This window comes from Postia placenta (assembly GCF_002117355.1).
Source record: "Postia placenta MAD-698-R-SB12 unplaced genomic scaffold POSPLAscaffold_5, whole genome shotgun sequence".
In the NCBI taxonomy this organism is placed as follows: Eukaryota; Fungi; Basidiomycota; class Agaricomycetes; order Polyporales; family Adustoporiaceae; genus Rhodonia; species Rhodonia placenta.
Genome location: NW_020169836.1, coordinates 1,385,237 through 1,399,810, shown reverse-complemented (window position 1 = coordinate 1,399,810; position 14,574 = coordinate 1,385,237). Strand labels below are relative to the sequence as shown.

Sequence of the window (14,574 nt, the reverse complement as noted above, 5' to 3'; positions counted from 1 at the left end):
ATGCTAAGCAGGGAGGGGAATGGATATGAACATGAGGTATGGTTGATGGACCCCGGGAGCCAGTCCGGAGAGAGTGGATAGATTTAGACACCCCGATTTGTGTGCCAATCGGTGGACTCGCTCCTCATTCAGGTCTAGGGCGGGGATATAAGCAAGGGACGACGTGGGCCTGCCAGAAGTAAGCAGGAACAATTTGGATATCGGAGTACACACATTTGCATGACACCGGACATGCGAGATCTACCAGGTCTGCTAGAACTTCAGAACCCGGATCTAGAGACTATTTCAATCATGATCCAGATGCATTTCCAGATTCCTGGGTCGGATAGCATATTCCGCGACGTTGACGAGGTCGTGGGACAGGAATTCTGAATCTCACCATGGACGGCATCCAGGCAAGGCGTCCTGCAGCCAGAAAGGGCGCATCAACTACGAGAAAGTCGTGGGTCGCCTTGCCATGGGGTAGAACGCAGCGGTGCTCGGGGATAGGGCTCTGGCAGAGTATACGTAGACGTATCGGCGAAGAGGTCGCCTGCACAAGCCAAGCGCCTACCCTGAGAAAAAGAGGGCTGGAAGCCTTTTCTTCCTAAAAAGGCAGTCAGCCGAAAGTCGGAGACGGATGCACCTCTATACCTTCCACCTTTTTGGGTAGATACTGCCCAATGCATATCTCGGATTCATGATTTCTGCAGCGCCACGACGGAACACAGGCAGATGACGGTCTGGATTTGCACAGAACTGGCGATTTGGAATTCTGGGTGTGCGACGCCCGATAGCAATCCCCACATGCATGTGCCAGCGCTGTGCCAGGGATCTCTACCTTACCCTATGTCCTCCGGCATGTCTTGCTTCTCAGCCTTCTCTATCTGCCGCCCATCCGCGCCCATGTCTATAGGTCGTCATGCCGCCGGCTGCCGCTCTCGGGGTAGCGGATCGGTCATACGAAAACAGACAGGACCTTGCGTGCAACGTGTATCAGCGAGGTCCCATCTCTGTCTGCTGTGGACTTCCGTGATATCCAGCTGCAACAGATGATCCACGTTCTCTCGGTGTCGACAATAATAACGGCTTCATGCTGGTCGTCTACTCAATGCGGGCATGCACCGAACTAGCGGTAGACGGGATGGGAATGCAGCGCGCTGCTTGATTGGCTGATAGCGATATGGGAACTCTTGCCCTTCCCAATGGCACCTGGCTGCGACGGATGTGCCGCAATGTGCGGTTGGACCGAGACCTGCTGACGTCTCCCCGATGGCATGAAACCGGTGCGTGATCTTGCAGCACCCTGAGAGACATGAGGCGGCCCCTCTGCACCCCCACCAATCCGCAGCTTGCATGTGGAAGGCTCGAAAGCGTTGCTTGAGCAGCCATCCTCTCACACCTGAGCTATGATGGACACAGAGGGGAGGACTGGAAGCTGTCTGCCAGTGAGTTGTATCCTTCATCACCAGCGAGAAAGAATGAGCTTCAGCCTCTGTCTTATCGCACTTCGTAGGATGCCCTCCGTTTCGATCTTTCATATAGTGAGGAATCGGTGCTCTAACACTGATCACGCCTTCAGTCGGACACTGTATGTATACAGGAAGCCAGCGCCTGGTGGACGAGATCCCGCCGGAGCCGGCATTGCGCCTTCTTCGTCGGTAATCAAAGACGTTCTCGTCCGCGCCTGTCAATGTCGCAGCTATTACCAGGCTGCAGATCCTTCTCGCATCGCGATAGGCGGTTTGTGGCAGTGATTCGATCTTCGCGTGGGTGCATGGCGATCTGTGCGATTCGCGCTGCGCCACAGTATTAACATACTCCGATATCGGGATGAGACCTTAGTCGACAACGCCGTGTGGTCTGATCCCTGAGCGTCCCAAGCGCTGCCACAGCCTCCGGACGCTGCTGGTCACTTTCTACCGCTCGGGTACTACGGGTGTAAACAACGCTTCGTTAGGCAGCACAGCCTCCCTCGGCTACACTATCGTCGCTCTCGCTCTTCTCGATCTCGCAGTTCTCATCATATATGTGACCGGGATCGTCGGTCACACCACGTCCATGTTACAAATGTGGCGCTGGGTCATGTGCGCAACTGGATCGCTTCCTCTTCACTATCTTCACTGTCTTCACTGTCTTCACCGACGTCTGTGAAACCATCACACAGCAGGAGCATACTATAAAATCTGCGAGACTTGCGAGACAGGGATGCTCAGACACACGAGGTGAGCAGTGTCCTGCATTTTTTGCTACCAACGACTGACTAGCGTTGAATCCAAACGTTCTGTCACTATTGACAGTTGGCATAGACTTGGTCGGGGTTGATTCGGACGCATGACACTGTAACATATTGTCCAACAAAATCGAGTGGAGGGGACACCACCGTAATTATTGTAATGCAAGGGGAGGTTTCTCAATATGAAATGACTCTTGCCTTCCCAGCGACGAGACGTCAAAAAGAAAAAAAGCGGCAAGCTCACCTCGTTGTACAACGACTATTACGAAGTCACCTTCCACGTCGAAGACAATTGAAAATGAGCACCAAAATTGCTACCATTCGAGATTGATCACAACTTGCCTGGATTACACGCAGGGGAGCCTGCTAATCGAGACCTCCATCGGCATCCCGAACTTCGCCAATATGCTGGCCCAAGCTGCCAATAAGCGTGAGACTCAACTTCACATATTCGACCTCAATATGCACCATGGTAACCAGTTGGAGTGCTGGGACGCCTCTGATGGGCAACTTTCCGCCAACCAGCACGGCAGCACACACTACGCATGCCCACGGCGAAGCCCTGGCTACATTGCGACAGGAGGACGAAGATAGCAATAGCATCAGCGCCCGAGATAACATAAAGCCGCCGGCATGAGCCTCCAACGTAATCCACTGATATAGCTTAGCAGAGAACTGTGGGCACCAGTGTGTGCATTGTGTACCCCCGGGCGTATCAGCTAATGATATATGGACGGGGTATCGCCGGGCTTGATGGGCATGTGATTTCACAGAGTCTGATCGACCTATAATAAGGCATCGTGTGAGCGCCATTTCATCGTTTCCGGGTTTCCGGCGAAGCAACGCGATAGCCTCATGTCGTCTAGGCGCCGGGGTGCGGAGGCAGGAATGAGCAGACACCCAAATTGAGAAGGACAGATAGCGCGAGAGGACGAGACCTGCATGCTGAACACATCCCGTGTACGCGTGCATCATCTGTCCAGCGCTTCTCGCGAGTGCGGGGCTCCATCTGGATGCTACTCGAGCGGAAAATGGGCCTGAAAGTGGCGGTCAAGCTCGTACGCATAGCTTCAGTTGGTTCTGGTCGGGAGCTTGAGGGAGCTGCCAGTAGAAGGGGAGAGCAGTGATTCGCGGGGGACATACGCGAGTGCTGAGCCAAAAATCTAAATTGCCTGCTGCCGCGATATCTTCCTGCTGTGCTACCGAACCCATGGCTCACTCCCACACTGGCTTATCGCACCCCTGGCTCTCCGTTCTCCGGTGACATTCTGCCGTAAGTCCTGAATTCCATAATCTCCTTCCCTCAACAGAGTCATATTGCGGTACCCCAGCTGATGTGCCCTGACCTTATCCAACGCCGTACCCAGACGTGTCTGCCTCTCATCGTCAAGGGCATTCAGTCCATCATTATCCAGCATACCCAGCTCGCTTTCTATGCACGTTTTGAGTCGGCCTGACTTTACGATCTCTCGTCACCCCGTTTCCTTCGTGGCACGTACTGTTTCCCCTGTCAGACGTCTTTCTCTTCGTGCCGGCGTCAGAATCGACTATAATGATCTCCCTCAGAATTCAACAGTCTCAATCGGCGTCGCGGCAGAGAGCACCCTTTCCCCCTCGAGTTATCACTCGACTCTTTTCCAATGGGCACTCGGTGTCAGCTTTGCCCTTTTCTAGGAGCAGCCCGGATGGCCTGGCTTCTGACGTACGCGCATCGCCCTGTGTTTCCCGGTGTGACAACGAGAAGATCATCTATCCGAGTCCAGTCACAAAAGGGCCATGCGTAGAGTGACGTATTTTGACGAATAGATACGCGGGTGTCCTGGGTGAGAGCATCAGATGTGCGTGAACTCGACCAGGGGCACCTACACGATCGCAGAGGCCGCGGTTTAACCTAGCAAAGGTTCTGTGGTGAGCATACGACGTACGCGTTATGGCAAGGGTCTCCTTCGGAAGTATGTCTGAAGTATCTTCTCTTGCAGATTCTGCAGAAGCCGAAATCCGCTTCCAACGCGTGGCAGCTCTGCCCACATAGGATTAGGTTCGGCAGTACACTCTCTTCGTGGAGGTGTATAAAGTGTCGCAGGCTTCCAGTTAGTTGATGCTAGCAACCACGGCCGCGAATATCCGAGTTGTGAGTACTCCCTACAAACAGAACAGATGCGTTTCGGTGCATTTCATACCTTCGCATATCCAAGACAGTCGTCTGATAAGGAGTAACTCCCCTAACGCTGAGCTTCGTGCTTTGTACCACTCTTTCCATCGTATCTAGTCATCGCCATTCAGTAAGGCACCATACTATCAATGGTCTCTTCCGCCACGTACGCACACGTATTATTGCCAAGACACATATCGCTTCCGTGCAGTGCCTTGAATAAGAATTGCTTCCGTGTTGACGCGGAGTTGCAAATTGTGTGCTATGATGTCAGCGCGGTTCCGTCGGTCGCATGCGGCGAGCGCGCACCCAACGACATTGATCGACGCATTGATCGACCGCCCCATGGGGTTGTACCTTGTGCCGAGATTAATTGCCGGAGAAACCAACCGACAGCGCCTCCGCTTTGATAGCCTCGATCTACGCGGACATTCTTCCGATGAATGAGGCGAATCGCGGGAGCTTCTCATCGCCGCTGTCCAGGATTGGCGCGAATCTCTTCGATGTTAATCTTCGGAAAGAAGCATGGCATTGATAATGTTAGGAAAACTAATTGAAGCCTACGCACGCTTCGGATCCATCTCGGTTCGACACAACATCGTGCACATGATCTTCGCAGCCTGAGAAGTATAACGAGGGACCCCATGTGTCTGATGCTGCAGTGACAAAAACATTGAAGAGAGGCCTGGAAATAGCACCTCGATTAGATTATGGTTTCAAACAAAGTCAATATCTACGCAGAGTCAGTAGCAACGGACGGAGATTTGCAGGAGGAACATGCCATCTAAGGAACAGCCGAGTTCATTGCTTTGGGAAGCTTAAGCGACCGCCGATTGGATCTCAAATGTTGTCAAGACAACCCCGAGGGGCGACTAGGAACGTCAAGATCATCGATTCAGCCGGAAGAATGTGACGGCATTCGGTCGATGTAGTGCGTCATAGACGCATATGGCGATCACCAACATGCCTGAGAAACTGACAGCAGGGGCACACAGACCACCTTTGAACGGTGATTTTCCACCCAAAATTGACATCGCGGGCGCAGATTGCTATCTAGAGTATAGCAAAGATCTGTGATAAGCGGCTTTTTCAAGCGCGTAGTGGATCCTGGAGGTAGCCGTAAAAGGCAACAACATCACCTCGATAGGGAGACATCCAACCATGAAGGAGAGATGCCAATGGAAACATAGAGGAGTCTCAAGGCCATACGCTCCACAATCAACCCATCGAGTCAAAAGAAAACAGACGTACCCGCGCTGGACTGCATACAAGCAGGCTTCGCTACGCTGCCCACCTCTTCAAGTTTGAAACTGTACCTTGCGAATATGGGAGGCACGAAGGCAAGGCCTACTTGCAATCTCACTGAGACCAGAATTTAAATGAAGGTAGGGGGTGCCTTTACCCGCGTATGGTACACACACTAGAGTGTTTATAGCAGGAAACCGTCAGCGGGACCAGTAGCAGCGGAGCGTACATTGACCGCCTCAGACAGATGGACTCATGCCTATTCCACCGGGAAGGGCCAGCGCGGCGACGGGAAAAGGGCATTGTCCTGGCGCTTACCGGTCGGAAAAACTGCGGCCCGCTCATGCAAGCGCTCGTTAGTCTCCGTCGTCTGCATTTCACCTTCCAAAAACGCTATTCATGGCGGAAGGTCTTAGGTGTCCAGAGCGTGTCCGCGCTCCGGACAGTGAGCACTGCCCGCGGCGGTGATGGAATTCTCGTTCGTCTTACCCGTCCTCGCCCATTTCGAATAGGTCAGGTCAGCAAGCGTTATACGACAAGCCTGAGCCGAGGAGAAAGTTAGTACGTTATATACGCGCATAGTGCACCATCTCGTCTACGACAGCGATCGTCTATCCTTGCTGTATGAAGACAGTTTCACAAAAGGGGCGAATACAGCGGCTGGGTGGAGTTCAAATGCTCATGTGATCGACTGATACAGGAACCTCGGGACAGGTTTATATGTGCTCCCACCGCCGGATCGCGCTCGCACGACAGGAACAACAAGGCAGTTTGAGATATTCTACAAGACATTGGCGTCCGGCGCTCCACAGTCCGTGCCGCATCTGCAGTTCAATCACACGACCAATTTCGTATACAGAGGATGAAGACTCAGACGAATTCTCGTGTACGATTGGCCGTTTCTCTACCACGACCATCGTTGATGCAACGGTGGCTTCAAAAACCTGAATGCGCCGAGCAGGCGGTCTGGCAGTCTTTTGAGATTGCCGCGCAGAAGTTTCCTAGTTGAGGTTTCCTGACTTCTGACTCCTCAAACAGATGACCGCTGAGGGAAGAGCGCACGCGACGCCGACGACAAGGACCATAGGAAACAGTAGTGTGCATGCGCAACCTGAATAATTTTACCCACGCGAAGTCGGCTGACGGCTCGTGAGGTGCGTACTATCTGAAACAGGTGAAATAGATGCATCCTAACTGACATTTTACTATTTCTTTCAATGAAGATAGTCATATAGGCCTCTCATGCGGGGCTTCCGTCCTGCCGGGGGTCGAAGAGTGTATTTCCTGTGAAGCTCAACGTCCACCTCTGTCTTCTGTTCCTGTCTGTCCAATTCTTGCACATACGTTCGGGAATATCATATCACCCTCGTAGAGGTTCTTTCAGTCGACTACGAAGTATCCTGGATCGCACTGCTCACTCATAAGACAGTGGACTACTATATTTTACACAGATTCCGGCTATTTGCTTCGCCTGTGGTGTGCGCACCAACACAGCAATTGATATCATCGAAACGCTGGGATTTCCTCGCAGAACGACTAAATAAGACAATGGAGTGCCAATGAAGGTTATTGTCCGAGTTAAAGTGATACACGTAGTGCGTTGAGTATAGTGCTTATCTAGAAAGTGCATCATTTAAGTAACAGGGTTGTCAGGGCACGAGCTCAGTGCCTGCGCTCAACTGGCGGCTGTACGTGCAGTTGTCATCTCCTGACAACACGAGCGTCTTACACATATGGGCCATGGCGGCTGTTGAGTAGCAGTACTTCTTCCATTGTGAGCATGTTCACTGATCAGTATAGAGTCCTTCTGGCTGTCCCCGTGCTCTGGTAAGCGAAACATGAGAATCACGTAACCGGGTTCTGCGACCGAGGAAGTTCTAACGTCACGATACTCGTACACGGGCAGCTGAGAAGCAGGACAGGGAAACTAGCAAGGTGACGACATGTAGCAAAGCAGCCGGGATGGGACACAGGGTAATATGTAAGTCGTGGAGACACGTCATGCTAATGTCTCAAATGCTAGGGTGATTTGGATGGAGGCACTCGAGACCTGGTGCACCTCGACGAGGTACAATTGCTCAAAGACAATTCCCGTCGGCCCAAGCTGGACGCCGCCCGGCATGCATATCATTCCGACGTGGTACTGCGAGGAGAGTGAGCAGAAGTAGCGTGCGCATGACCTAGGCACAACACGCACATTGTAGGCTCGACGAATGACCCTGGTGAGGGCAATTGCGGCTTGCTCTATAGTAAGCCCTCCGCGTTCAGGGTAGACGTGCATCTGGTTAAACCACGCTCCGTACCCGACAATCTGCTTGCTCATATATTAATACTAAATTGTGTCATATGAGGAAACTGCACACGTGAACGCGAAACGACGGCCTTGTCATGCGCAGACCGGGAAACGCAGGTTGTGCGGCGTGTTGCAAGAATGACGTGATGGAGGGATCCTGCTCGATGGATGCAAGGTGGATGCCGGCATTCGCGCTCCCTAGGATAGTGTAGCGAGATAGCAACCTGTACATAGTAGGGCCCTGTCGTGCGATATATTCATTTTGTGGAATAATATAGCGCGTCATTCCGATGCTAGGATGTGCAGCGAGTGTTGTGGCGGACGAACAGTGTGCTGAGGGGCCTGAGCGAAGCTGAGTGTATTGGTCCTGGACGGTTGCATCGGTGCTCTTAAAATGAATGTACCCCAGGCCAATTGCCAAAAGCGACTGCCCGATCAGAGTCGCCCTCTCAGATTTGAGATAGACGTCCTGAGATGCTTCTCAGCGTGATGCAGGGTGGTCATGCAGGGCATCCGGGGCACTGCCAGCGTCTCGGGGCCCTATGCGTCTAATCTGACGTTCCTTAGCGGATCCCGTCGAGACGTTTGCCTATAAGGCAGTCGGCGTCTGTCCTTATCGGCAAGCTTCTCGACGAGATCCGCATGCGTTACCCGGCGTTCCTGTGTCAACAAACTTGCTTCTCATCCTATCAGAATGACGCGCTATATTATTTCACAAAATGAATATATTGCACGACAGGGCCCTGCTATGTACAGGTTGTTATCTCACTATACTATCCTGAGGAGCGCGAATGCCGGCATTCACCTCGCATCTATCGAGCAGGAGCCCTCCATCGCCTTGTTCTTGCAAGACGCCGCACAACATGCGTTGCCCGGTCTGCGTGCGAGAAGGCCGTCGTTTCGCATTCACGTACGCCGTTTCCCCATATGTCACAGCCTAGTATTGACGTATGAGCGAGCAGATCGTCAGGTACAGACCGTGGTTTTTCCAAATGCACTTCTACCCTGAGCGCGGAGGACTCACCATCGAGCAAGCCGCACTTGCTCTCATTAGGTACATTCGTCGAGCCGACAATATGCGTGTTGTGCCTACGTCGTGCGCACGCCGCTTCAGCTCACTCTCTTCGCAGGATCACGCCCGAAGGATCTCTCTGCCTGGGGCCATCCAGTTTGGCCCGACAGGCATTGCCTTTGAGCAACTGTTCCTCGTCGAAGTGCACCAGGTCTCCCGTGCCTCCATCCAGCTCACCCTCGCGTTTGAGACCTTGGTATGACTCGCCTCCGCTTCTACCCGAGAGGTATGACCGTCGTTTCAACCTGGAGAAACGCAGACTGACTCACTTGGATAATTGTTCAGGATTCGCCTGCTCTGTTGAACGTTGTCTTCCTTGTTATCTTCGTTATCGTCCTTCCTCCCTGTTGTCTACTACAATGGATGCTATCATCATGGATCGATATCATAGAGCAGTCTGAGACTCAGAACACCATCGTATAATCAGCGAGAATGGTGACAGACATGGAGCTGAAGACGCACAGAGCATTTACGACGCGCCGTATGCACCCTATGCTGCAGGTCAGCATATGACGCCCCCTTCTTCTTACTCAGACCCCACGGAATAAATCCAATGCTTCATTGCGTATGAGGGCAGCCAGTATATTTTATGTAAACCATCGTATATTCTCCACAAATGAGAGCCTCTATTCTGCAGGGTGACGCGCCAGCGGCTCTTGTTCCGCTAAGAGGTGATGACCGTGCGTGCAATTGCTAGTCAAGCACGGGCACCAGCCCCATGCCCTGGCAGCTTCGTTAAATTACAAACGGATATATTTTGTGAAATTTGACAGACCATTTACTGAGCAGGCAGCGCGATCAAGGATACTTTGTGATCAAGACAGTAAGCATCCACGAGGTCACGAAGAGTTCCCAAGAGTATGCGCAAACATTACACATACAGGGCCAGCGGCGGCGGACTTTGAACATCGTCATCAGAAAAGCACTCTTCGAACCCTGACGAACACAAATTTCACGAGAGAGTGTTAGATTTTGGGGCCCGCGGTGTCGAGCGGGCCGACCCGACGCGCCCTGTGCCTAGCCGGGAGAACGATCGCAATATGATTGCCAAGCAAAATACATCGATACCGTAGAGTACTTGTACCGTAGCGCGGCCGTACTTGGCCCTCACGCGTTTGTAACAATTCCACCGATTTGCTCGCTCGTGTCCGCGCTCCCACTCCCCTCGTCTCGTCCCCGGGCTAAAGTCAACAGAGAGCTCGGACAAGATAGAGTAGTCTGAATGCCCCTACGTTGAAGGAGAAAACAAAACACCAGTGAGAATATGCCCCCGTATTTGGTTCAACGTCTTAGAACAACACGTACTTCGTGATCCGTCGGCTACCTTCATGGCGGAGCGGGTGCGGATGACTGGCGCGCTCTTTGTCGCGCTTCGTGGAAGTCGATTGCATTTCGCGAGGGATTGTCACGAAGGTCTCTTACGACAACTAGAGACGCCAGAGTCATTGTTTTTGCCACCAGAGATGCGACGGCGTCTTGCGGATGTCGTGAAAGATGTAAGTACACGACGATCAATGATTGCCTGAGAAGCCGACGAAAACGACGCATAGACCACCCCTGGACGGTACAGCTCACGGCTTCAAGGTGCGATAGCGAGGGTAGGATGTTTTCTGCAGTCTCAGAATGACGTGCGCTAGCCGACTTTTGCAGGTGCACACAAGCCCCCGGTAGTAGCAGTGCTAGACAACAGGCTCACGATATCACCTCGATTAATGGATAACCAGCGATGATGGGCAGAGACAGCAAGTATAGGAGCTTCCACAGAATTATATCCACGATTGATACATCGAGCGCAATGAGAACAGACATGCCTACTTTGTGAACTTCCACTGACGGGCGATTCTTACATACAAGCAGGCCTTGTCAAGCAGCCGGCCTCTTCGACTTCGAAGTCGAGTCCGTGCAAGGCTGGAGGGTATCAAGGGATCCTTGCAGCTCTACTGCATGCAGAGTTAAAAGATCAGATGTGGAGCGCTTCCGCTGCCGCAGGGAAGATACGCTAGTGTGATTTCGGCATAAACCCGTCACCGGCAGTAGCATCAACGTCGGTCGTCGTGCTAGCATCTGCAGGCACTCTCTGTTGCTGTATGCAGTCCGCCGGTGTCCGTACACAGCCATGAAAACGTCAACGCGAGACTAGTATGTGTTATTCTTCTACAATCATGTACCAACGGAGTATGCATAATACATATTGGCGATCGGATAGCTGAAGACCGTTGGGCTCGCCCAAGTACGAGGAGGGTGCTCTGTCGACAGAAGACGCAGTTCTTAGACTTCGCAGAGTATAGACATTTCCTCCAGCGAGAAGCAGTCCAAACGTCCAGCAGTGAGGTGGCTGGGGCATGAATGCAGGATAGAGATGGGCGGCGGAAGAACGCGAAGTCGTGCTAGCGCTCATTCGTCGAGAAGCGCTCGTCGTTTCCAGTCCAGATGGTTGCATTCCTGGCCGGTCTTCTTCACATCGACAATGTGAATCGGAAAGGTCATAAACAGTTTCTGCCTAGGGAAGACTGACACCGAACTTCTCTTTTCACTGTCGTTGTCCTGGCTACACATAACTTCTGGGGAATTCGCCTCTTGCACCTCACGGCAGTCTTGCTAATCGTGGCATCCTCATATGTTTGACCTCGATCTCTGCGAAGGATCTCTGACGATCTCGGCTGACGATGCCTCAACAAGAGAACGCAGTAGATCGCACAGTGTTACATGTGACGTGAGGGGGAACCTACTAGATATCGTCGGCGCGCGTGGCGCACACCAGCTCGTTGGCGACGGCATGTTTACTATGTGAAGGTTCCACAGAAGAGGTGAGCACATTGGCTGGCTTTAATCTCATTCTTGCTTAACGGTCCAAGGGTCTTGAAGTCGATTAGCATCAGACCCTTGGCACATGTTCTAGTTATACATGCCTACCATGGGATTGTGCGCGCACAACATGGATAATATGTCAGTTTAGACAATTCGTGCCGGATGTGCCGATGACAAGGTTTGATCAGTCGCGTATACAAAATAGAGGCTGTAGACTGCCAGCAACTTAAGAGACCCGGCGCGCTTATGGCTGGAATTATAGGACAAGTCACAATGAGAATGATACGCGACTTCTGTAGTCTCACTGACACGAAGTAGGCACAGATCGTGAGGTACGTGTCATCTCAAACGGGTGAACTAGATGTGCGACGTATCATCGCTAGTATTTGAATGTTCCATCTAGCTTCGAGGTTGTTATGTCAACTTCACCTCCCTCGAGCTCTCCCACAGATTGTCCAGCCTGTCGGAGATCGAGGAGTGCAGTTCTGATGATGTTTACGATCAGCCGCTGCTCTAACTCTCTGTCCTTGCAAAGCGCAGTTTTCGCACGCGTTCGGGAGCTCCCCGTCACCTTGTAGACGCTCTCTGCGTCGATTACAAGATGGTGGATTGAATACACGTTGTGACTGGAAACGGCCACTTTCTGATGCGGAGGAGGGCGTGGGGGAAAGCAGATGTTAGACATGGATGTCTGGGACCTGTTGAGGTTTGAAGGCGAACTCGACGGTGGACTACCAGACTTCCTATGGGTTGAGATGCCCGTGTGCCCTCGCCGGCTAAGTAGTAGAACCTTGATTCTATTGACATATCTCACCAGAACGACATCACAGTAAGATCATTCCAATTTCATTGATTTGTATTAGGGAGAGGACTATACGCTCTCCCGACCTGACTGATTTTGGAAATTGTCACTCGACCCAGTCGACGTTCACTGGCTTACGATTCTCTCCACAGTGCATTTATTCTCAAAGTAACTTATACTCCTTCTTGGATCCCCTCACGGCTTTGGCGCCAAGGCCTAGGCAGTGTTTCATCTCGACAGACGCATGCAATCACCCGTCACCAATTGCATAAAGGCCGCCAATACGTAACACATAATCATAATTAGGTTTCGCATTGTCTGATGGACCTTCTTGTCAAGATATTTGGGTTGACGCTGCCGCCAGCAGATCGTGCTTCCATTTTGGCCGGTCCTGGTCTACCTGCGGCGATCCAGCGGACTCTGGCGACCGACGTAACGGCCTTTCTCAACATGCCCAAGGATATGGCCCCTCTGACCTCTTTCTAGCATCGACGATCGAAGCGCCTGCCCATGTATAGCAAAGTTGCACTCCTGCTTAGCTCGTCCTGTAATATCACTGCGACATCGTACAGTAGCGTTCGGCCAGTACACACCGCCCCATGAGATGTAAGTGCGTGTACACTACGCGCGCTCATTACGTTGACCACAACGACAGCGGTGATGTGGCTCCGGCTGACATGGGGATGCCTAAACATAACAACGGGTACTATCGTATAATTTATGGGAGAGGAGCACAAAGCTGGTCGCTGGCCACGGTCAGCGATGAGAAAGTACGTATTTGCGTTCATTCCAAGTACAACCCAGGCTGGAGCCTGGAACGATGCGCAAGTGACCATGGTACAGGATAATGCACTACTTGACAGTGGAGCGAGCGTGCCATGGGAGGTGCGTCAGGGCCTTCATCAATGCTTTCCCTAATATCTCCGCTCAGTATCGGAGACATGCCCATCCAATTTCAAATCTATGTCGTTTCTCACATTCGACTTTGAGTTATGGTAGGACGCTGTTATGGTAGGGCGCTATGCAGTGCGGGCATTCAAGGACTTGCGGGGTGCATTCGCTGTTGTATGCAGAGCCCGCAGGCCACTGCCGACCTGCGGAATGTTCGATGCGCTCGTTTCCGGTCAGATGAGGGACTGATATCCGAGTTATCCGCGATGTGGTTTGCGAAGCCTGATATCATCCTTACCTGTATGCAAGGCGCCACAGATGAGTGTCGCTAAAGATAGCCTTGACGCGCGCCGTGTCTCGCTCTCAGAGACCACGCCGTGTCCCGCTCTTCATACGCTGCTATCTGCCCACAGGCATATACCGGCCCTAGGTGCGCTCACTCGGCTAATCGGGCTCCGTGACGTTAATTAAATCCTAGGACGCGCGAGTTGACGATATGTAATCAATTGTGCTCATAGCCCTCTCGTGTCCAACAGATTACGCTGCGGGCGAGAGCGGTCTTTGCCGGCCAAGATAACAGTCAGCGAGACGCCATACTACAAACGCCGGGTGCGAACGAGCCACAAGTAGAGCTCGCCTGGATATCGTACGTTCGAATTTATCTCCCGTCCCTGTTTATCGAGAACAAGATTCTTGCCTCTATGCAGTATGCCGTCGATGTGCAGAACCAATACAACCCCCAAACATTCCGTGGTCACATGCACGAGGCGTCAGACTCGACCATCTTTCTTGAGGTTTCGCTTACAAATAGCGGGAAGCGTCGATAACGTCTCCAGGGCCGCAACCTCCCGGTCGCGATTCTACACACCTTGCGTGCAGTTTCTCCAATCGGTGTTCAGATTACCGCCTCCTCGTCGCGTCGGCATTTCGAGTCGTTAAGATTGTGTGGTGAGCACTTGGTATATAGCATTTCAGATATTCCAGATGGGGGTGGGGACAACGCGTAGTGTCTGATCGCGGGCAAGATCAATGCTCACATTGCTTAGGACCGTCCCTGTAGGGTGCAGCATATGCTGGTTAGTGGGGCATCTATGCT

General features: G+C 52.3%; 3 protein-coding genes across 3 annotated transcripts; 1 reads left to right on the top strand and 2 right to left on the bottom strand.

Moving 5' to 3' along the window:
• Positions 1–7,611: 7,611 nt before the first annotated feature.
• On the bottom strand, positions 7,612–8,580 carry POSPLADRAFT_1140106 (hypothetical protein; the record flags this gene model as incomplete). The annotated part of the gene is made up of 4 exons (XM_024485130.1): positions 7,612–7,923; positions 7,976–8,103; positions 8,233–8,374; positions 8,464–8,580. Coding segments are annotated over 4 exons (699 nt in total), but the record flags the coding sequence as incomplete, so codon positions are not given.
• A 137-nt stretch (positions 8,581–8,717) lies between these two features.
• Positions 8,718–10,368, bottom strand: POSPLADRAFT_1140412 (hypothetical protein; the record flags this gene model as incomplete). The annotated part of the gene is made up of 8 exons (XM_024485169.1): positions 8,718–8,842; positions 8,930–8,994; positions 9,025–9,222; positions 9,243–9,328; positions 9,440–9,533; positions 9,855–9,913; positions 10,038–10,158; positions 10,283–10,368. The coding sequence occupies 8 exons, from the start codon at positions 10,366–10,368 to the stop codon at positions 8,718–8,720; spliced, it is 834 nt and encodes a 277-aa protein (XP_024340316.1).
• A 2,540-nt stretch (positions 10,369–12,908) lies between these two features.
• POSPLADRAFT_1033148 (hypothetical protein) lies at positions 12,909–13,727 on the top strand (the record flags this gene model as incomplete). The annotated part of the gene is made up of 6 exons (XM_024476913.1): positions 12,909–13,019; positions 13,074–13,134; positions 13,160–13,193; positions 13,243–13,357; positions 13,392–13,472; positions 13,587–13,727. The coding sequence occupies 6 exons, from the start codon at positions 12,909–12,911 to the stop codon at positions 13,725–13,727; spliced, it is 543 nt and encodes a 180-aa protein (XP_024340315.1).
• Between the last annotated feature and the right edge of the window lie 847 nt (positions 13,728–14,574).